Genomic DNA, 24,286 nt, shown 5'->3' on the forward strand with positions numbered 1-24,286 from the left:
TTGCCGCAGTCCTTCAACTGAAGTTGCTGGATTATGATTGGCGAAGACACTGTTTTTTCAATGGCCCCACATAAAATAGTCAAGTGGAGTTAAATCGGGTGACCGAGGAGACAACAGATTGAGCCATCAGGTCGTGTGTTCGAGGCATCTGCTGGAGAATCATTCTTTATCGTTATTGCATAGGAACATCAACATATAGTGCCGATGAAAACTCCCTCAAAAAATTGAGTAACTGAGCACCATTTAATTTATTTGCGTAGAAATAAGACCCAATTAATTTCATAAAAATCCACACAAAAAGGCATTTCCTTTGTTTTATTATTAGTTCCAATAATACGGTTCTTCTACATTACTTGCCTTTATTGTTTAAATTCGATCATTGTTGTTCAAAGTCGGGGTTATGAGAGCAAATCTTAATTCCTCGAACTAAACAAATTTTACATTCGTAAATAAGACCCAGAATAACCTATGGATCACTAATCTGGTGGAACAAAGCTCAACAAAAACTAGCTACCCAAACATTAGGCAGAATACAAAGACCAGCAAACCTATGTATCACAGGGGCAATGAGAACAACCCCTACAAATGCATAAGAAACTTTGCTAAACCTACCTCCACTGGAAATATTCATACAAGGAGAGGCTAGGAAAAGCTCACCTCCAAAAATAATTAAATGGGAAAGGAACTAAACAATTCGGGCATACAACCATAATCAACAAAATCAGACACCCATTATTAGAACTGGGGACTGGCTACATGATCCTGGAAACAATCTTCCCAACTTCCTATAAAGTCTTAACGGACTATAAAGGAGAGGAAGAAAACAGGAGAATGATATGATACACAAATGGCTCCAAAACAAACGAAGGAACCGGATCGGTCGTTTTCTGTACAAGCCCAAAAAATGACGAGTCAAACTCATTAGGCAAGTACACTTCGGTCTTTCAAACAGAAATACATGTCATCAATGCTTGTCCCCTGGAAAATCTTAAAAGCGGTTACACTGAAAAAAATCCTCATAAGATCAGATAGCCAAGCAGCCATTAAAGCATTAGCATGCAATAGAATCACATCAAAATTAGTCAGTGAATGCATCGAAAATCTCCGAAACCTGGGGAAACACAACAACCTGATATCTTGGATGCCAGGGCACAGGGGAATTTTGGGTAACAAGAAAGCAGACAGACTGGCCAGAGGAGGATCTCCAAGATTATACACAGGCCCTGAACCAATTCTTGGGATAACAAGAACAAATATAGAATCCTCCATTGCAGAATGGATCTGAGCAAAACAAAAGGAGAAGTGGATAAACTCTAGCGGTGCTAGACATAGTGAACTTATGATGAAACAACCCTCACCGAGACTGGCAAAAACACTGCTGCAATTGGAGAGGGCCAAATTCAGAGGAGTGGTATGACTACTAACCGGTCACTGGCATCTGAGAAAACATCTACACAATATGGGTATATACAGCGATGATCCCATTTGCAGATTATGTAATGAGGAGGAAGAAACAGCCAGTCATATCATCTTCGAATGCGAAGCAACAGCTCAATGAAGGTTTAACCTAACATACCGAAAAAACTTAGGGAATCCAGCGATGGTCAATGACTTGACACTTCTAAGAAGAAGGATTGAGTCTATTGCACTGAACTAAGGAACTAGGAAGGTACAATAAGCCAGAAGGCTGCCGTGCTTGGGGAGTGAAAACCCTCCTTCCTAGTATCATTTTCTACCATACCATACCTATTTGTTACATTCGGTATTCCATGCAAAATGAACTGAAGAGCGCTTTATTCCGATCAACAGTGGGTTGATATGTACGACTGCTTTATTGATAGAAGTGGTATTGCGCGTCGTACAGTCGAGTTATACTCCCAGAAATTTCCTGATCGCTCCAGAGTTATTGTTTACTGTTAATATTGTTACTGTTTACTATATATTATATTATAATATTGCTCGCAATATGAGGAGATACAGATCAGTTGCTGTTCTATCACCAAAAACCGGCAGCGTAATTTCGACAAGGAGCTGAATATTTTACTGTATGTTCGCGAAAATCCGAATTTCTCCCGCCTAAATGTTGGAAGGGTTTTAGTTTTTTCAGACAATAAAATTTAGGATGTACTCCAGAATTGTATTTTTTATAGCGTCATTGGTTCTAGAGAAATTCAGACGGGCCATCTAAAAAGGACACCTTGCAGACAGTAACTGACATTATTATAGGAATGTGCGATTTATTACAACTATATAAATAGTTATAATTAGTTTTTATCTAACCTGTCTGCAATAACATTTTCACAGAACATCAGTTATTTATTAGTTGCTGTTGTATTCATCCGATTTGCTAATAAGTAATGAAACAATATTTTTTAAACATATTTGGCGTATAGTTTCAATTATTATTGCGCTGTTACATGTTCTTTGCGCGTGCAAGTTTACTTAGAATGAACCAGCATTGAGTGCGGGATATGATATTTGCAATAAACAGTTCAATATTTTAAGTCTTGACTTTATTTTACAGCTGAAATACGATCATCAGTTTTTTCATAATTTGATGGAATATTTATCAGAATTGTAATGATACGGTATTTCATTTATCGACGACGAATTGAAAAATTTGAGGGATTTCCATTAATTTGTGTTGAATTGTTTCAAACTATTAATTTTATTTGAAATTCAATTAATTTAATTATTTGCCAATATTCTGTTGATGGGAATTTTTTGAACGTTAACAACAACAGTTAGATTATTTTTTTTATATATTTTTTTAACACAGTAATCGTTCTTTTTTTCAAAAGAAGTGGTATATTGGCATCCCACAACGGTTTCTCATCCCGGATGACACCATGATTAATTATAGACGTAAAATAGTACTTATACTGCGTGCATACGTATATTTATTTTAAGGCCACTAGCCACTAGCCTAATTTAGACGAGTTGACCGTTATCCTACAATTATCGCCCTATTTTTAAATTTTCCTGAATTTTTCTTGCATAGTACTTTGCGTCTGGTCGCTACTTAAAGCTACGGATATTATTTCTCACTTCGTGAGGAATTCTTGTGAAGTTTGTTTGTTTTCGGTAACAATGTTTGTAAACTCAAAATATAACATAAACGTCTCCAATGGAACTCCAAATTTTTTCATTGACTTGGCAGAAATTTTTAAGATTTTGTTGCATATCTATGGGAGGTATCTTTTATACTTAATTTAGTAGAACGTTATGTACGATTGAGAATGTGAGAGATAATATGTTCTTTCGTTAAAAACTGTATGCACCAGGACGTGAAACGACCCAAAGCTTCAAGTGGGAGTGCGTACGTTCAAAAGTGACTTACAAGTAACAACAAGCACCACTTATCTTTTAGCTAATCTATTTTATCGTGTTATGACAAATTGTAATTAATGAGTAAGAAATTAGTCATATTTGAATAAATAAAACGGTTTTTAAATTAAAAGAAATTTGGTATAAATACGGGTCAAATTTTCTAAGCCAAATTGTCATAAGAAGACTATTTTTTAAGAAGAAAAAACTTTTCAAGAAGAATAACACGTTTTAAAATATTTGTTAAAAAAAGAGATTTACCTGCATTAATTTTAATGTAATCGTAACTTTGTTTTATATTCAAAACTATCCTTAAATTCACACAAGGGTTTAATAATTTGTTTGGATATTTAAAAACGCAGACTATTTGTATAACTAATTAATTGTTTAACTAATTAATAATTAATTGTACAAAGATTATTGCATTAACTGTCTTGAACGATTAGAATGAGGATATGTAAAAATTCAAGCAGCTCGAGAATCCCTCCAAGATAAAGCTAGATACGCGAAATGTCGAAGCCAGAGGGTAGAAGCTGCCACCGGGAAGAAAGTAGCACCAAGTGCCCTCTGGGGGGAGGTGCGAAAAGTGGGTGGTACCAAAAGTGTAGTCACTGGTCTGTCAGTGATTGTCATGAGCATGAAGTAGAATAGTTAAGTATAGTATAATAGTTGAAGGAGTTGAGTGACAGTGGTCAGTTTACAGTTAGTCATTGATGAGTTAGAAGTTAGATTTTCAATGCGACAGTTGTTGGTTGCAAAAATGGAGGCAAGTGGGCCAGAGACTTTTATTAGATTTTTATGGATTGAAAGAGGTGTCTGGCATCAGCTTTGAACCTCCTTTGAAGATTTGAATTTGTTTGAAATGTGACGACGTGGATTACTTTGTTTTCATCCCAATATGGATTTGGAAGGAAAAGCCAATCTTGACGAATGGTTGAATCTCGGAGATATCCGTCAATCTACAACAGTTATAAATATATGCGTGTAATAGCATAAAATAGAATAGAATACATTTTTATTTGTACACAACCATATATACAATAGTTTTACAATGTACGGAAAGTGACGTTTCACTATGCCTTCCTACTATTTAAACTAATCATTTTTATAAACAAATAGGTAAGAAAAATTCCATAATAGTTTGTGGGAAAAAATTTGTGTTCACAAAAACCACAAGCAGAGTGATGCAGTCTACATGTAGGTTTAAATAAATGCATATAAAAAGTGTAGAGAAGAAAATAAATAAGTAAATAAATAATTAAATACATAAATAAGTGTATCAATATTCTTATACCTATGAATTAGATAACTATGAGTTTAAAAGCCAGGTACATTGTGTTTGGTCCTCTTATGTTTCCAATTTGCATTTGTTGGATATGCACCTGCAGATCAAATGGGATTTGAGGAGACACTCATACGCCTATAGAATTTGCAGACCTCATCGTATATTTCCTCCTCTACCCATTTCATGTTAGTTCGCTGGTGTAGGTCAGTCAATCTGTAATATATGGGAGAGGCAGTGGCTAGCCGCAGAAATTAGTAGGAAAGACTGTGGGTCTGCCTGTCATTAAAAAAAACTTTTTGGGTTCCATAATTTGCGGCAATAAGAGTTTGACTTGTACGAGATATTTATAAGAAATATTAGCTATTAGCTCGGCCACTGATAGTAGACATGAAAATTGTAGGCCAACATGAGTTTTAGAGCGGGTAATACAATATGTTTTTATGTTTATTAGTGTTTAGCTTATAGTCAAGTAAATAACACTGTGACGAAAAAACACCCATTTATGACACATTATCAGTTAAATTATGTGGCTGGAGGAGCAGCACATTTCCTTCTTCCTAACGACCCTACACGCATCATCAGCCCATGAATTAGGGCCGAAAATATGCTCGGATATCGGAAAATGTTCGTTCTTTATGCCATCGAGAGAGGGTGGTCAAAGTTATAATTCACTTAGACGAAGTTAATGTAGAAGGGGAGCTAATAGCCATGGCTGAAGCATAATTGAAATCAGATTGTGTTTGTTCAAACATTAGAGAGGTGGGGCTGGCTCCCTCAGGTTGACTAATGCCGGGTTACGAAGAGCTGTTTGCAGCAATACTATCTCGATTTAACCCGACCTCGCACCTTCTTATCATTGCTTGACCAACCCTTATCGACACTTTTAATGGAAGTCGTTAATTGCTAAACTCCCTTTCGAACCGCCGAAAATTAACCCTTGTTATAAATCTTACGATAGTTCGCGACTAGGAATTTTATCTCGTTTGCACATTATCTTCAAAGCCCTGGAGAAAATAAATAATTATACTAATTTGCATACAGATAATATTTGAGCAAGGGAATTTAAAGAGTATAAAGGGGTAAATTACGACTTGGGGGAAGCTTGGTTGAAATAGGCAAACTGAATTATTCAACGTTCTTGGGAGAGCTCTCGGTTAATAAACAAATTTAAAAATACTCCGCTAAAACACTTAATCTTTCTTTGAAACACCTGGTGAATCCTAAGGCAATCGCGTAAATAAATCAATTTGGGAGAATAATTGCTTCGTAATTTGGTCATAGAGACAAAGCTTAATTTTGTAGTTATTTTTGTTATCAAGATAGGATTGAAAATCAAGTGAGTTACAGAATAGTACATTTATTTATGAAAATTAATAATTTCCTCTTACAGACAATAAAACCTACAAACAAAACCAGAAAAAATACCAACAATTGCTGAACAAAATAATTTATTTCAATTAATTAATATTTTTTGTAAGGTTTTTGGTTGAAATGAAAAAGTTAATACCACGAGCGGATCGAAGTCACGATAGCTAAAGTGGTAAAGCAGCGGCGAATTTAGTCGAAGGTCGTGGGTGGCACTAACTTTTTTCATTTCAACCAAACTACATAAAAAGATTATTTAATTGAAAGAAGTAATTTGGTCAATAGATCACTAAATGTAATGGATAAAATTATTTATTTTTCATTTGAATATGATTTAGAAATATGTTGAATCACTATCGAGTACTACTTCCGTTTTGGAATTGCATTTCTGTGTCATATTGTGTGCGATTCAGAGTTCACTTCTGGCAGTAAATTTGCAATTCCAGATTTTGTGCATTACACTGAATTTACCCCGAGGCCTCGAGAAACTCAGGGTGTTGGCATTCCGGGTTCAGGCCTTGGTCCTATCAATCTAGACGACGAGGTTGGGCTCCAAGTGCAGCTAGTTACTCAACCCAATCAGTTCCTAAATACAAACCCTTTCACAATTTCACTCACCAGGATGTCCTATCTATGTCCGTCCGGTGTTAGAATATGGGTCAAAGGTAACTATCACTGCCTTGCAAACTACTTTGCAAAAGCTGGATATTGTCCAGAATCGTGCGCTCCGACTCATTACAGGAGGTCCGAAGTCCACTCCAATAGTTGCCATGGAGATGCAGCCATGGACCATATCGCCGTGCGCAGAGAAGCTTGGCTCTGGCCCTGCAAGAAAGAATCCTTCGGCTTGGCCTTCCTCGCTGGAGAGATTATCGTCCACTTAGTGTGAGGTAAAACACAGCCACCATTAGTATCTGGGGCCCAGAGAGTTATAAAAAGAATTGGTCTGGACTATTACATGCGCCAAGAGCTTCCCACATGAATGGAGAAGGTAGTTGTTACAGGTGTGATTTCCTGCCTGGACCTAGTGAAACTTGTGAGAAAGGCAAGTGCCTCTTCTGCAGAACTTAAGGCAATAACTCTGGAAACCCCCGCTCTACTATATCCAACAAATGAATGGCTCCACGTGTACACAGATGGTTCGGCAGTTGATCAGAGAATGCACTGCAGCTGGAGCCTATTGATCCCATTTTGAGATGGAGGCACCTGTCGGATTAAAAGCTATAAACTATGAAGGATTGGTACAGGCAGTTGCGTAGGACTTGGATAGGTTGCAGAGCAGGGCGGATTGTAAGGCTGGGCTCCTGATTGATTCGCGAGCTGCGATACAGGCCATTACATCTCGCGTCTTCTCCGACTCTCATGCTGTACTCCTATGTCGGAGAATATTGAACACTTTCGTAAGCCGTGGTACAACTGTTACTCTTCAATGGGGGATGGCCTACACGGGAATGATAAGGCGGACAGTCTTGCCAAGAAAGGATCTCTAATGCACCAACCACATATGCCCCTTACTTATGGAAATGCTTAGAGAATTATAAGGATGAAATGAAACAGAGCAAAAGTGGAGGGAAAGCAATGGGAGTCTCTAAGAGATAGAAATGAGTTACTGCCTTCAAACCTCCCTAGAGAACAAGTCATGGCCTGTTTTCGGTTAACAACTGGCCTTGACTACCTTGGGAAATATCGGTGCTGGTTTGGGATTTTCCAACAATCAGTCTGAGTGCTGTGCAACACCGGAGAGGAAATGTCTGCACAACACCTCGAAACGTGCTCGGCTCTGGAAGGCGTCAGAAGCGCTTGAACAAATGATAAATACAGTAGAAGAGCATCGATATATTGCGCTGCAAGGAAACCAAAGGCTGAAGTTGTCGACGAAAAAAGAAAAAAAACAATTTCACTCACTGTTAAATACATTCTTTCTTATTATCATACCTTTCACTAAGGGTCGATGGGTACTCAATATTATGCCATCTATCTTCTTACACTACAATTTCACACTAATTAATACATTCACCCTAGAGCACAAAAACTACCATTACTTACACAGTATAACAACCCTGTTTCTTCCAATAAACGAAAGAGGAGACTCAGACGCTTGCTGCTGTGGTCATGGAAGTTGAAAAAAGTTTTCTTTTTCCCCCTATTTCTGGTCTGAAAATTATTAAATTAAATTCCTTTATTTTCTCCCAGTCTTGAATATTTTTAAGTTATTTTATGTTTTATTTTAATATTTGTTTACTGCAGTTTATAACTTAAGAGTTGATGCTGAGTGTTGGCCTGCGAGTCGGTGACTCATGATGAACCGGCACTGGGTCCATCTTTGTTTGTTGTACTACTCAAACTTGCGCATCGATTCATCTTCTGTGAGGAACTGTCTGTCATTTGTCCGAGTAGGCCTTTTATGTGGTTGGGTCCGTTTATAAAGTCTACGACTGGTCTGGGTAAATTTGTTAGGGCGTTCTTCGACAGACCGTTTTCAACAATGCCTGTTACAATGTGCGCAATGTTTACTTCAACTAATTGATTTAATACTGATTATAAACTAAATATTATAAAAAGAAAAATATAACATCTACTATTTCACTTTGCATTTATGTACGGTCTCTCACTGGAACGGACTATATAACTACACACAATAGTCTTAAGTTTTAAAGGTGAACTAAAATAGGGATAATGACAATCTGTAAAAACGCAGTCATTTTTAGCAGATATTAACCAAGGACTTAAGAATGTACTGTGACTGATGACTGACTTAATGGTATTTAGTGTTTGAAGTTGGAGATCGTATTCCTAAATTGAGTGCGGCATAATTAAAGCAAAAACAGAATTATCTGATAATCTGGAGCTCTTGAAGTGAAGCTTTTTTGGTATTTACGTACTTGTAAAAAAAACTAATATTAACGAATTAATTTAATTTTTTTATAATTCGTTCTACAACGATATCCGCAACTTATCATTAAAACAAGTGTGGCCTTACAATCTGTTTAAGCTGAAAAAATAATTTGCTATTAAATAAATTGAGGAATTTTCAAATGACAATAATGTATTTTTAGTTCTGATGTCGTAAAAAAATAATATCCATGAAAAATGCACATAATGCTAAACTATATTCTTGAATCCAAAATAAAATATTTTAAAATATGTTTTCGCCGGCTATGAATCACTTGCCCCGGTGAGAATAGGCTGAAAAGATTGCAAGATGTCAGATCCAACTGTCTTTTATGGACAGCATAATCTGCCTTAAATATTTTTTATTTTATGATAGAATAAACAATGTGTAATAATATAGAACACTAGATTTTAATAGTTGTTTATTTGCTGACAGTTTCACCACTGTCTTACATGTTTAATAATCTACCGTTGCAGCGGCATCCTCGCTGAGGACAGCGGTTAACCGTTGTCATCGCATGGTCGTCACGTAATTCCAGAAGAAAGAAATGTCGTTGAAATTAAAACAGTGAGTCATATTAGAGAAAAACAATCTCATTTGCGCTAATCTGGACGCATCAGGGCCAGGTGTTTGCCAGCCCGGGTGAAGGATGACAGGGGAATTAAAAGAAAGCTGCCACCTTCTGAAACCCGGATTATGCCTGTCACTGCGATAAATGGACACAATCTTTGCTCAACCGGCTCACGTTAAATGCTGGAGGAGGGGCTAAAATAGAAAAGGAATTTATCAAAAATTTCCACCCCGTTCGTCTTCTTGATTGAACACCCTACCCCTCTTGTCGTTTCCCGAATGGAAAAGTTGTCGGTCCTCTCCGTTTTCATTACTTCAACAGAAATATGAGTATGGTGATCCGACCAAATCTCTAAAAGTCAAGAGTCGTTTCAATCCAAACCCAGGGGGTTTCGCCTCTTTGATCTCACTTCGAGAGTTTGGAGAAACTTTCTCAAAGTAGCTCGTTAAATACAGTTTTATAATATTAAAAATTTAACAGGGAGAACATTTTGTAAGCATTTGTACACAATTTATTAAAGCATACAAATATTCTATTTATATGACAAATTCAACATATATATCGACAGACGGCATTAGCCATGCCATTATAATTTGAATACCATTCAATTTATATGTGTTCTCTTTTTTTTAAGATAAATAATCAATCAAGAAATATATTTTAAAAAATATTCTTCGATGAAGGTGCAGCCTAATAGACTATTTATTTATTTATTACAGTTGTAGGAACTGTCCTCATTTTGCACTCAGTCTTTCTTCTGGTGGGACAATTATCTTTACTCATATTGTAATTTCTCAATATATATATATATATATATATATATATATAAGTTGTNTAAATCAAATCTCGTCGATATGCTTTCGGGAAATCTGGCTTAAGACTAACGTTTGTTAAAAATGAAAATCCTTATAAAATTTCTAGAGTGGGAGAGAGTGCTGATGACAATTCTAGGAGTAACACCTGCATCCTAGCATTGTCATCACATTATTTATTTAACACAATGTTTATACACGTATATAACTTATATATATATAAATTCAGCGATAATTAAAAATAAATATTGATTAAACGATAAATAATTTCTTACCAATTATAATACCAATGTAAAAAATAATTAAAAACAATTAATTCCATTCCTTTATAAGGACGGCTAAATGTTCTGAGGAAGTAAGACTAAATACAGAATTGAAAGATTTTCTCATTAATTCCGCGGGGGGATGATTCTGTAATACGGTCGTTCGTGTATCATCGCTTGTTTTGTCAGGCAGACGTTTTTCTGCATATCACCATCTGCTGAAGAAAAGCGAGATTGACAAAATAATCTTTAAAGATGACGAGAGCTGAAACACGCCTGACAATACGAAATCGTCTTTTGAAGAACTGAATGAAAAAATGAGAAATCTAATTTTCAAACATAAATAATCATCGCAGAATAAGCAATAAACGAAATTTAAATGAGGAAACTACTAATTAAACTCATCATCATTGTCCAAAGTCGTTCAACCTGAAACGTTTAGAAAGGCTTGGGATAAATCTAAAGATGGCCCTGTGGTTATAAACAGAGGTTGTTTGACCCATAATAACTTAGGATCGGTGGCGTAGTGAACGAAGACATTACAGTTCAGTATTGCTCGGAGACACAACCTGGTTTCTTGGAAGTCCTAAATCTATCACCAGAACATAGCTTTATACCAGACCAGAGCAACAATTCATAAGCTAATGCAAGGGTTGGCTACAATAGCCTACTTGCATAACAAGAAGCAATTAAAACCTTCGAGAGGAGCTTCAGGCAGTCTAAGTTCCAGGAATGCTTGTTGATCCCAAAATCCAGATTTGATAAAAAAGTTTCAATCAAATTCTCCGATAGTGTATGCCCAGTAGAATGGGAGTCTTCCCAGTTAATTCCCACCGTACCTTGTATACAGTTATATTATGCCCTATACCAGGAGCTAGTATCTTAGGAAATATACAAAGAGTAAAATTCATGTAAGCCATGGATAATAAGATCTATTTGAGGTGGAGACTGAAAACTGTACCTGAGATAAATTGGCTAGGAATGTTTGATGTGAATATCCTATCGCATCATACCAAATTGCCATAAAGGGAATGTTGGTATTGAGTCGTTCTTCAAATTAATTTGAAATCGGCTATTAAAAACTTTATGATGTCAATTTTTCTACATATTAGATGGTTTTGCGTATCGTAATATAGGTCGAAAGCTCGGCAGTAACAATTGAATTTACTACTCATTCTTTCTAAGGTTCTAAGGTTGGCATAAAAAAGTCAGTGTCACGAGCGGATTCGAACCCACGACCTTCGGCTAAATACGCCGCTGCTCTACCACTGGAGCTATCGTGACCTCGATCCCCTCGGACTCTCCATCTCAACCTACAACCATTCGAATTTTCTCTCTTTTTGCCATTTTAAAACGTCGTGTAATGGGATTGGATTCTCAGTGACTTATGAAGTGGCTACGGGGAGCTGTTCTGTGAAGTGATACTTCTTTTACTTTTTAAATATTAATCCATTTTCGTTTTCGTAGTAAATTGATCAAGTTACTTTTTTCAATCAATTAATTATTCTTTCTAAGGTCTTGGTTGAGATAAAAAAGTCAGTGTCACGAGGGGGATGTATTGTGTAATTTGAACGGTTGTAGGTTGAGATGGATAGCTGGTGTCCGAGGGGATCCAAGTCACGATAGCTCAAGTGGTAGAGTAGCAGCGTAAAAACAATAATTGGTGTGTATTAGTGGTGTGTAAAGTCACCAACGTTTGTTCACACGGTTACAGCAGTAGCACCGGGACTGGGAGGACACATACCATGTGAAACCAGCTAATGCTGGCTCTCATTGTGAGGGATTAAGGGCAAGGAGGTCTCGAAACCATCGTCGATTAAAGCGCTTAGGATCAATTGAGAGATTGGTGAGAAATTTTTGGAATCGAGAACGGACCATCTTCTGACAAAAGAAATACTGAGGTCGTTGTGTATAGGGAGGTTACTGTCGTGGAGTTTTGACGATATGTCTGAGGACTTTTGATTGGGAGGATTGGTTGGTCTGGATGTTGGATGGTTGGCCGAAGCTCATAGTTCCATTCCATTTGTCCAAAAGTCTCAATACAGTCTTGTATAAGGTTAGGTTGCAGGATGGTCTGCACGGATTCGGTCCAAAAAGTGTTCGTAGGTTTTTAGGACTTCTGTTAGGTAGTAGTCATTTAGGTCTTGAGTGGGGATTCCACGTCAGTCTATTACGTTGATTTTTTTAAAATAAAATGATCTTTATCCGATTTTTGTGTATTCTTGAATATTTTGTCTGATAGACGTTTTTCTGCATCCGCTATGTCCAGTAGTTCAAGTGATATTTTTCGATCATGCTGCGTCAATATCCTGCTATAACACTGTGCATGGTGAAAGAACAAAGCGAGGGTGACAGACCAAATCAGCATCGATAGGAATACCAAAAATTATTGGAAAAGCTACATATAAACATTAAAGTGTTGACAATTATACTTTTCATTTCCATGAAGAATAATTGGAATTTATTATATAGAGTAATTTTAAATTACAGAAATTTTAAGTACTGTAGAATGTGTATATTTTTGTTAATAATAGGTTTTGCCTATTAAAACATGATTTAGTAGATTGCGGACAATGTCAGCCGATAATCGCAAGCAAGCCTAAACGGATGAATGACAGGGCATGATTCCTGAACCTGATGTATGCAAGTATTGTCATTGTTGGAAAGTAAAATGAGTTATTGCCTGTTTTCCATAAAAAAAGACCACGCGAGCGCAAGTCCGAATATGCCGGAGGTTAGCTTTCACAAAGGGTCATCGATTAAAAAAAAACGAGCTGCATATTTTGGCAACTTGCGGAAGCAGACAGTGGGCGCTGGGCAGTTTTACACTTTCCGGTTTTCCGCCGCTCTCATCTCGTATCGGCTGTAATAAACATTGGTATAGCACAAAAATCGAAACAACGGCTGAAATGAAACTAGGCGAAACAAAAGGCCGGTTCGAACATAACGGCATTGATAAGGAGTAATAAATCGATCTTACATTTCGAAAATTCCCTTCTCTCAGCTTTAAACGTCCACCGGGAAATGATTTATTTTTATCTTTAGTATAGGTTCCAAGCCAGTTGTCCACACATGGCTTTTTCACTGAACAATCTGAAGATGGTTCGACAAAATGGACGGCTAGTGAAAATGTAACACACATTATTCTATGTCGTTCTCTCTATTTTACTACATAAATATTAATAGGAAACTTTAAATTATACTATTTTTAACTGGAATAGATAGATCTGAAGGACATAAAAATGATTTGATGTGGAGTTTTTTTTTTCAATGGTTGCCAGGAACTGGATGAGTTCCCATGAGAACTGCAGCTGTACAGCTTACTGTACTTTATCCCTGGCTCCATTTTTGAGGGCTCGCAACAATGTGTAAATTTGAACCTCCGGAGTGCCGGTATTCTTCCATCGAAGAAACGCATTTTTGAGGAGGGTTGGGACAAAATTCAGGGTCGCTGAGATCTGATCCCGCCCCTTCCATTAATGAGTACCGTGTCAATTTCTTTCAATTGCGGCCACCGGTGCCCTTAGGCGTCAGAAAAAAAAGTCCAGAGGCGACGGTGCGGATCGGACCCACGACCGCGGGCTCTACTAGCCGAGAGTCTGACGCCTCGGCTATCGCGGCCCATCGTAATCAAAATATATTATATTATTTGTATATAAAATATACTTCTGTGAGTAGAACTATCTTTTCCAATAGGTGATCTTAAGGATTGATATTACGAAGATGAAGTAATCATTCAGTCGGCACGGCTCAGTGTGTGAAATCCGATGGCGTAACATTGAGTTCTTTATCGACCCTAAACTAGAGAGTTATATAATATGTAATATATAATTAAGCGAATGGTTTAAGGGTAATTGAGGAACATCCAAAAACCACCAATTTACCTAAACGATTGATATGTAAATAAGAAAGGTGGTGTGCAAGTTATGAATTTCTCCTAGCAAAAAAAAAGAAAAAAAAAGTTATGGGTTTTAAATTAGTGGCTTGCAGGTAGTTGAGAGACGTAAAATGTCTCTTTTCATATATAAATTTATTCTCTGTCCATCTTTCTTCGATGTCTTCAAAACAAAATCTATACTGCAATTTCACCCTCCCGTGCTCTCTTTTTCACTTTCGAATTTTTTTGTGGTCATTCTCTTTCTCTCTCATTAGCTCGTTAGCACCTCTTCCTTTCTATTTTTCTTTCTTTACCGGTTTCTCTTTCCTTTCTTTTCTCCCTCCCTCTCTCTCTCACACTCTCTCTCTTTCTCTCTCTCGATCTCTCTCACACACTCTTCTCTCTCTCTCCCTCTCTTTCTCTCGCCCTCTATCTCACTCCCTCCCTTTCTCTCCCTTTATCTCTTTCCCTCCCTCTCTCTCACATACTCTTCTCTATCACTCCCTCTCTCTATCTCTCTCACTCCCTTTCTCTCTCCCTCTCCTATATCTCTCTCTCTCTCTCTCACTCCCTTTCTCTCTCTCTCCCCCTCTCTCTCACACACTCTTCTCTTTCTCTCTCTCCCTCTCTCTCACACACTCTTCTCTCTCTCTATCTCTCTTTCTCTCCCTTCTCTCTCCCTCACTCTCTCTCACACACTCTTCTCTCTCTCTCTATCTCTCTTTCTCTCCCTTTCTCTCTCCCTCTTTCTCTCTCACACTCTTCTCTCTCTCTCCCTCTCTCTATCTCTTTCTCTCACTCCCTTTCTCTCTCTGTCCCCCTCTCTTTCACACACTATTCTCTCTCTCTATCTCTCTTTCTCTCCCTTTCTCTCTCCCTCACTCTCTCTCACACACTCTTCTCTCTCTCTCTATCTTTCTTTCTCTCCCTTTCTCTCTCTTTCTTTCTCTCTCACACTCTTCTCTCTCTCTCCCTCTCTCACTCTCTTTCTCTCTCTCTCTCCCCCTCTCTTTCACACACTATTCTCTCTCTCTCTCTCTCTCTCTCTCTCTCTCTCTCTCCCTCCCTCTCTCTCACTCACTCTCTTTCTCTCTCTCCCTACCTCTCACTCCCACACTCTTCTCTCTCTATATATATCTCTCTTTCTCTCCCTTTCTCTCTCCCTCCCTCTCTCTCACACACTGTTCTCTCTCGCTTTCTCCCTCCCTCTCTCTCACATACTCTTCTCTCTCTCTCTCTCTCTCACTCTCTCCCTTCCTCCCTCTCTCTCTCCCTTCCTCTCTCTCACTCACTCTCTTTCTCTCTCTCCCTACCTCTCACTCCCACACTCTTCTCACTCACTCTCTCTCACTCCCTTTCTCTCTCTCCCCCTCTCTCTCACACACTCTTCTCTCTCTCTCTCTCTCGCTCTCTTTCTCACTCTCTCTCTCTCTAGATTTCGATTTTACTCCAGAGATTTGCAAACTAAATGCGATGTACCTCATAAAATATTGTAAAAAAAGGGTTATTTTGTTTTTTAAGTGTTAACTAAAACGTTGTTTACAAAATATTTTCTGTTATGATTCGGTTTGTTGGTATTTGCTTCACGTGACAAAAAGTGTCATTGTAAACACAAGTGTTATTTCGTTTATAAATCCTTAATATTGGTTCGTTTCTATAGACGAGTTGCGTTGTACCTAAAAAATACTGATTCTCAGATTTCGTTTACATTGATTTTGATAATCTACCATGCTAGTATTTTTTCTCTCTCACAATTTAGTTAATAGCCTAGCTATATTAAATTATCACAAGAAATTTTTCTGGGTTTTCCCAGTGGGTTTTGCTACACTTGCAGTTAGAACTGAATCGAAGGTTTTCGAAAGATGTGAACTCGCGAAAGAGCTGAAGCACTATTTAGATGAAGATTACTTATCAGATTGTAAGTTATTTAATTCTTAACTTTTCGTATAAAAATATTTCTTACGTGGTACATATATTTTTACGTTATTTACAAAGTGCAAAATACATAATGAACTCATTTTTACAACAAGTATGCATAAAATAATTTATATTTGTTATTATTTAAGTGTTATTATTAAGTATTACTTAAGTATATTTGTTTTATTTAAGGGATTTGTATAGTTGAATATGCAAGTGGTTTTAATTCTGGAAAAAAAGAATATGTAAGATATGACTTTTATTACCACGGCCTGTTCCAGGTGAGTTCATCTTGTTAAGATATATTCATACGCCATAATATTTTGCTTTGCTTTCTTATTTCTTTAGATATCGCCGGATCACTGCGAAAACGATAGTAATCCGGGAGGTACGTGCAATGTAAAGTGCAGCGGTAAGTGCCAAACTTAGAAAGTTGAACATTTGGAAAAAATAATAGTCATCGATTTTTTACAGAACTACTCGGAAATAATATTTCTCAACAGGCAAAATGCGCGCATACACTTTACCAAAGTTATCGATTCGCTCCTTGGCCCCTTTGGGCAACCAACTGCCAAGGGAACAAAAAGAAATCGTTGACTTGCGATTTCCTGAAAGGATGATATGTCTTTTCGTTGTGCTATAATAACAAATATATTATTCACATTTTAAACATGAAAGGAAATATAGACGTTTATACAATGCCTGTTTTCGTTTTCCCATGATTATTTTTCTATCATACTTTGGTTGACTGACACAGATAATATCAACAAAATGGTCAAGAATGACCAAACTATTCTATTGACACAAATATTGATGACAACCTGACCTTGGAAATATATATAATACTACTTTTGATTATGGTAAAATACCGAAGTGCGTTCGAAAGAGCAAACCAAAAAAAAAAAATAAATAAATAAATAAACAGCCCAAAATGATCGGTAACTACATTTACTATTAATTTCACAATTAAATAAATCAACAAAATAAAAACAACAAATTACATATTTTTGTGTGGTGTTTAGTGACCGTTAATTAACGATTATTTGGAGATCGTGAGATGCGGTCTGGTATGACGTTGCTAAGAAAAACATTTTCTTTATCGTGCCAACGTTTCGATCTTTATTGAGATCGTCTTCAGGACCTGGGATTTATAAACATTGTTTAAATTTTACAAATACATGTAGCATGTAAAAAAATGAATTTATACAATGCTAGAAATTTTAGATATACAAAAACAATAAATAAATAAATTTAAACAATGTTTATATATCCCACGCCCTGAAGTTGTTCCTAATAAAGATCGAAACGTTGGCACGATAAAGAAAATATTTTCCTAAAACCTACGTCACACCAGACAGCATTTCACGATCTCCGAATAATATATTTTTTTTTAATTCGGCCGTTATTAATAATAAATTACTAATAAAACATAGAATAAATACACTGAAGATAAATCAACGTCATCGCAACCCAGTATAATAAATATTTCTGTAACAATATTTATAATTTCAGAAATAAATTTTATTGGGCTTAAATGTTTCTACAAGAAAAATGTTAAACCAAAATACCTAGATTACTGATAGCAAAGAAATATTTGTAATTTATAAGGACTCCTAAATATTTTAATTAATCAATTAATTAATCTTTATGTAAGGTATTGGTTGAGATAAAAAGTCAGTGTCAAGAGCGGGATTCGAACCCACAACCTTCGGCTAAATAAATGGCAAAATCTCAAGTAGTAGAGCAGCGGCGTATATAGCTGAAGGTCGTGGGTTCGAATCCCGCTCGTGACACTGACTTTTTTATTTCAACCAATACCTTACATAAAAGTTAATTAATTGAAAGATGTAATTTGGTCAATCGGACCACCAAATCTAATAATTAATATTCAATTGTTTTGGAAGTTTGGACACGTTGAGATAATAGTGAATGTAAGAAGACTGAAGCAGTGAAGTAACTCTAAAATATTGACTGTCATTCATTTCAATTGTTTTAACAATCGTCTAACGTCATTGTTGTTACAGAGTTACAAACTGAATAACTTTTAAAAAAACGGAAGTACTGAAGAAGTTATATGTACAGATTATCAAGAGAAGTGGATAAGTTCGACCTGGCTGCTCTATTCAATGATAAAATTGTATGGAAATGTGCCGACAGATGATTTAAAAGGTTTAAGTTTACACAAGGATTACTAGGCATTCCAACATTTGCCATTATTACCAAATCTTTCATAGAAAATTAACTGTCACATTAAAACCACAATTGCATGAAAAGCTTCTACAGAAATCATTATTTGAACGAATTTGTAAGGGAACGAAATAACTTAGTTTAGGAATTAGATGATCCCAGGATTTCGAATGATAATTTTTAATAAATCCAGGAATCGAAGACAAAAATCTCATATGAATATTATTTCTACAAGGAAGTGTAAAATATTGGTACTGTGATAATTTTCTTCTTCTGTCAGTACCAAACTGGGAATGTTAGAAAAGGTCATACTTATCAACTTGGGAAAACATAAGCAGATCTTCTATTATATCTATTTAATTAAATATATATGGGGATTCTTGACTGATTTTAGTGCCTAAAAAGAGCGTTTATTGCTTAAAGCAGATATTATAAACCAGAAGTATAATTTACCAAATAGTTATAGTGTCAGTTTATAATCTTCCACTTGAGGTACAACCTATGTTAGAGAGAAATAAATTCATAACTGTGCAAAATTTAATACAAGAGTTAAAAAAAATTAATGATTCGTTTGTTATAAAAAACTGTAATAGTTATAAATTATGAGGAAAAATACAAAAAGAAGATCGTTAAAACATCTTGAGAAAACCATTCCCAATATGTGAGAAACTTGGTTATAAAAATCATCGTCTACTACAAGTTGGTCCCAATAAAGCAATACAGCCTATTTATAAAATTAATTTAAATGGACAAAAGGAAGCTACTGAAGTTGATATAAAAAACACATCCTTGTATGTAAAATAAAAAATATATAATTTAAAAAAAATAAAGATTGCATTTTGTAAACAATGATATTAATAATAGCAAAAAATTAGATTTTGCTTTAGATACATTTTTACGGTATTTTTTCATTCTTGGCTTGTGTGAAAGTAAATTTTTCTTTCTTAAATAATATTTTAAAATAATGATACAGCAGTCAAAAAGATTTTGTTAAATTAAATTTATTTATTAAAACTGGTCTTATTATACCAACCATTAATTTTACAATAATANTAAAAGTAACTATAATGTACAATATAACCTAATATCCTTTTTTTATATTTATTGTTGTGATAAGCCTCACTTTGGCATTGACGGAAATATGGTTAGATGGTGATGATGGGTGTACATTTCCGAAACTTCCAAAAAAGTTAATGAAAAAAGAAAATAAAACACTTGGAAAAGTTAACAAAATATGCAAATTATACATATGAAAAAGTTCGAAGTAAATCTTTAAACAAATCCATGTTAAATAAGAAAAATTGAAATATTTTACATTTCACATATATTTTTCCGTTCCTTCGTTTGATTTATTCAATAAATAAATTTGAAAACATCACGTCGCACAAGCATGAATATACTGCATCTACACTGTACACCGAAAATACTCACACTCAGATATAACATTGCACAAAATGGTGGTCATAAAAAAATAATGTCCAGCGAGTCAAAAACAAATTTGATTTATAAACAAATTTACAAATATTTAACTGAATTTAATGATCGTAACTTCAATAACATTTGTCTTTTATTATTTTACGAGAGAAATTAAATAATCGTTTATCGTGTAAAATAATTGGATTGAATACGAAGTATAAATGTAAAAGTTAACATCCTCGAGTATATTTTTTAACAAGTCGAAAGTATATTTTATCGATCTCCATTTGCCAATGTACAATAAATCAACTTCTCCAACTTGCCTTAAACAGTGATCAACAATTCATTGCGGTACATGGGGGCTTTCCGTTACGTGACACGCAACTTATTCGTCTAATCTTGGTCAACTTTATTACCAATATTATTCAATTTAGATTTATTGCCTCCCCAAAACTTTTAATGCGTATGATAACTTAGTAGGCATTTAAGTGTTGTGGGTAATTTAATCACGAATAATCTGCATCTCGTAATGATCTGTATGAAAAAATACATTCAATGTTATGTGCTAAGACGTCTACAAACTGACATAATTATGTTTTTAATACACAGTTGCAAATTTATTTGAAGATATACTCACAATCAAGGACAGCATCACTCTCCATACTTTTATTATTTATTCAGAATGGGGAAAAAGAATGTACACTGTTATTGCTTATGTAGCACTTAATATGGAAAAGATCAAACAATATTTGGATACACCAAATCAAATAAGACAACTATTGGTAATTTAATACAACAGGAATGACCACAGTTGTTTAACAGCCCATAAACCTCCCATATTATATATTATAAGTAAAACCCTATAATATAGTCTTATCACTACCAATCTTGTTTTAACTACAGTAATGTGTTTTCTTGTTTACTGTTTAAAGTATTTTTTAAAGCTACCTGTTAAAACCAAGGCTAAGCATTAATGAGACAAGTGCACATACTATTATTTTTAATATTTAACAACAAGCTTTTGTTAATTAGCACTGTATAAAATATATAACTGATTTGTTGTTCAGCAAATAAATTATGTGGATGGATAACATTATTAGGACGAAGTTTCAACAGGCAAAAAACATAATATTGGGTATTATGAAAAAAGAATAATCGGTTAATTGATTATTGCAGGATAGCACCTTATAAAATGAATTTCTGTTTGTTCTCTGCAGCGTTGTTTTATGCGGGTTACGTGGTGCATCATTAGTGTATGAGAATGACTTTTATGCGTGTAATTGAAAATAAATTCAATGGTTTATACCATAAATCCGCCATCGAATAAACCGGTTCTCTCTTCTCTTGATTAGTTCTTCGGAATGGAGAAGAGGAATTTAAACTGTGGCTTCATTCGGGTATACCAAACCAAAACAGACAACTATTGGGTGCTTTTCCGCCATGTTTACAACTGACAGAAATGGAAAGACGTGAGGACACAGAATGTATAGACTAGCGACAGTTCCATCCATGATGTCACGTATTAAGAGAGAGTTGAAATTTAAGTTGGTTACATGATATCAGTGTGACCGCAGTTGCGGATTATTAGCGGAACTACTAAATGATATTTTACATCTTTCTGCCATTACTTCATGAGTACGCGTAATATTAAATTAACTCCCGTGACGTGACGGTAATGTATACCTGCCTCACGGTGCCCTAAAGATTAATCACAAGTGTTAGTAAATTTTTGTTTATTTCTTATTAGCCTCTTTTTAATCATAGGTAGTTATTTACCAGTAAAATATATGCTATAGATCTTTAAATAAAGCAACGTAATTATCCACTTTGTATGTGTTGATTAGTAAAAAACAGCCTTCTTCCGTACTTAGGAAAATATGTCGTGTTTGAATTACACCATCACCTCTTTGTTGAATTTATTTATTAAAAAAAACAAAATAAACCCAGAAAAATGTGAGATCTTTGCCGACATATTACAACAGCAATTTCAACCAAATGTTACAACAAATCATAACATTACTGATAAAGCCACAAAAATAGGAAAGGAACCTTTACTACAATCTCCGTTCAACGATTTTTTCTTTACACGGCTGGTTAAAAATGGTATCTCGCGCTCTCCGACCAAAAAATCTACTGATATGTTCGTCCAACCGCTCCTAAAAAAGATGAAGAAGGAATCGCTTGATCAATGAACACAAGTATAAAGTGGAATCTTCAGACTGGGCTACTTCCCAACAACTTGGAAATATGCCATCATTATAACGATTCACAAACGCAGCAGCCCAACACAATTTGGCTTCGGAGCCAATCATTCCTTTGTTCTACTATTACACGGGATAGTCGACACCATCCTGGACAGTTATGAGGAAGGCTCAGTAAGTCACGGATTGTTGCTAAATGTTTAAAAGGTTTTCAGTTTCATGGCTTGTTCTCAAAGATAAAAAACTATATCGCGGATACGTACTATCGATTGATCATTTCATACCATACTAATCGTTCGTTTTCTATAAAATACAAAGACTCGATCTCTCCAAAACAAGCCATTTATGCTGGAGTTTCCCAAGGAAGCAGATGGGGTCCATTACTCTACATTCCGTATACCGCAGATTACCCCCATTCACCTGCTTTAAAGTTGGCGCCTGTTGCTGATGATGTTGCTGCTTTGGCGGCTGGCGACTCAGTTTTAGCCTAAGAGAGACTACAATCTTTCGCTCTGGCCGGGTGAAAAGTGGAGGGTGAAGATTAACCCGAAAAAATCTCAACTAGAATATTTCACTTATAAAAGAAACGTAGAAACGTCATAAATAAATCTCAAATGGGAAGACGTTTAGAGCAAACACCAGTTCGGGTGTTCTGGTTATACCTTGAACAAAACTTATAATTGACAAATATAATTACCAAATAGTACAACAACTCAAAAATCAATCAGGTGAACTTTCTTCTCAACAAAAACTAAACTACCTCTCGACATAAGACGTTGTATATACTTGTCGGTGGTAAGACTAATATGGATGAGATATGGGCATCAGCGAGCAAGAGTTGGGTAGCACGGGTTCAGACAGTTCAAAATCGGGTGCTGAGTTAATAACAGGTGTCCCCTTGTATATGAGGAACACAACACTTCTTACTGACCTAAAAATACCGATGGTAGCCGACGTTGACAACAACGCTTACACAAGCCTGAGAAATATGAGCACCAATCAAACCCTTTGCTACGAGAAATTGCTGCTCATCCATCACCTCCCCGAAACTACCGACGTCTGAAAAGGCTTGGTGACTATGGACTATTAGGTAAAATTTAAAAACTGTAAATAATGTGAATGCACTCCTTTTGCTTTAGTCCCTAATATTTGTTAAACTGTAAATATTTTCTCAATTATATTTATTACTTGCAAAATAATATATACATGCTCCTATACTGAGTAAATAAGGTGCGTTGTCATAATCAGAGATAATCCAGCATTATGCCACAAGTGAATTAAGGCCTTAGCATAAGTACCCTAACTATTGTAAATACATCAAAACTAGAGTGTAATTTTGTTACAATAAAGTATGTACCATGAAAATTAAAAAAAAACCATGTAATATGTTTACGTAAGAACACAGCCTTTTTGGCTAATATAAATGCAATTTTTGATAAATTAATAATTCGAAGGATACATTATAATGGAATCGATTGATTTTTAATCAATTTGGTTGAAAACAAAATTGAAAAATAAATTGCCGAAACCCGGGATCGAACCAGGGACCTTTAGATCTTCAGTCTAACGCTCTCCCAACTGAGCTATTTCGGCTGTCGTTCCAGTACTATATAACAGTACCAGTGTACTTACCGCCAAGTCTAATACGGTCTTATCTTTTAGCGAACCATTTGACTGCGACTTGTAATTTCGAATATTTCTTATTTTCCTCTAAAAACCATTGGATATATTTATAACTCTGATAAAACATTGATTAATAATGTTTCAATTCGGTACTGACTATCGTAGCTTATAGTTTTGATGGTAATGGAAAATATATAATTCTATGCAATCTCAAGAATAAAGCGTAATAATTAAGTGTCAGTGGACTGCACCTTTATTCCTGTCAGATTTGCATTAATTATTATTTAATAATTACTATATCTTAGTTACTAAAATTTAATACACAGAGGAAATAATTGTATGTATAACATATGATTTAAAATGTTTTAATTTAGCACAATGAGCACTCCGTTATATACTCGCGGACAGTACTAGCCCAGTCATTTCAGAGCATATAGCTTAACCCTGTCCAAAATTGAGATAATTTCACGTGATATTTTTCTGCGATTTGTCCGTGTATATAACTGAAACTGTGATATTGGCAAGAAGCCGAAAGATGTCTGGCGACAA

The 24,286-nt window shown here is 35.6% G+C and overlaps 1 protein-coding gene and 1 non-coding gene across 2 annotated transcripts; one reads left to right on the forward strand and one right to left on the reverse strand.

The window, feature by feature from the left end:
* The first annotated feature begins 15,980 nt into the window (after positions 1-15,980).
* On the forward strand, positions 15,981-17,009 carry LOC106673043 (lysozyme-like). Its single transcript, XM_014404958.2, has 4 exons — positions 15,981-16,311; positions 16,503-16,591; positions 16,659-16,722; positions 16,785-17,009. Exons 1-4 carry the CDS (start codon positions 16,122-16,124, stop codon positions 16,928-16,930), a joined length of 489 nt encoding a protein of 162 aa, XP_014260444.1. The 5' UTR covers positions 15,981-16,121; the 3' UTR covers positions 16,931-17,009.
* Positions 17,010-23,634: 6,625 nt separating this feature from the next.
* On the reverse strand, positions 23,635-23,707 carry Trnaf-gaa. The gene has a single exon. It is a non-coding gene; the product is annotated as a tRNA-Phe (tRNA).
* Positions 23,708-24,286: the final 579 nt, after the last annotated feature.

The sequence above is a fragment of the Cimex lectularius genome, unplaced genomic scaffold, assembly GCF_000648675.2.
Source record: "Cimex lectularius strain Harlan isolate CLEC.00 unplaced genomic scaffold, Clec_2.1 scaffold354, whole genome shotgun sequence".
Lineage (NCBI taxonomy): Eukaryota > Metazoa > Arthropoda > Insecta > Hemiptera > Cimicidae > Cimex > Cimex lectularius.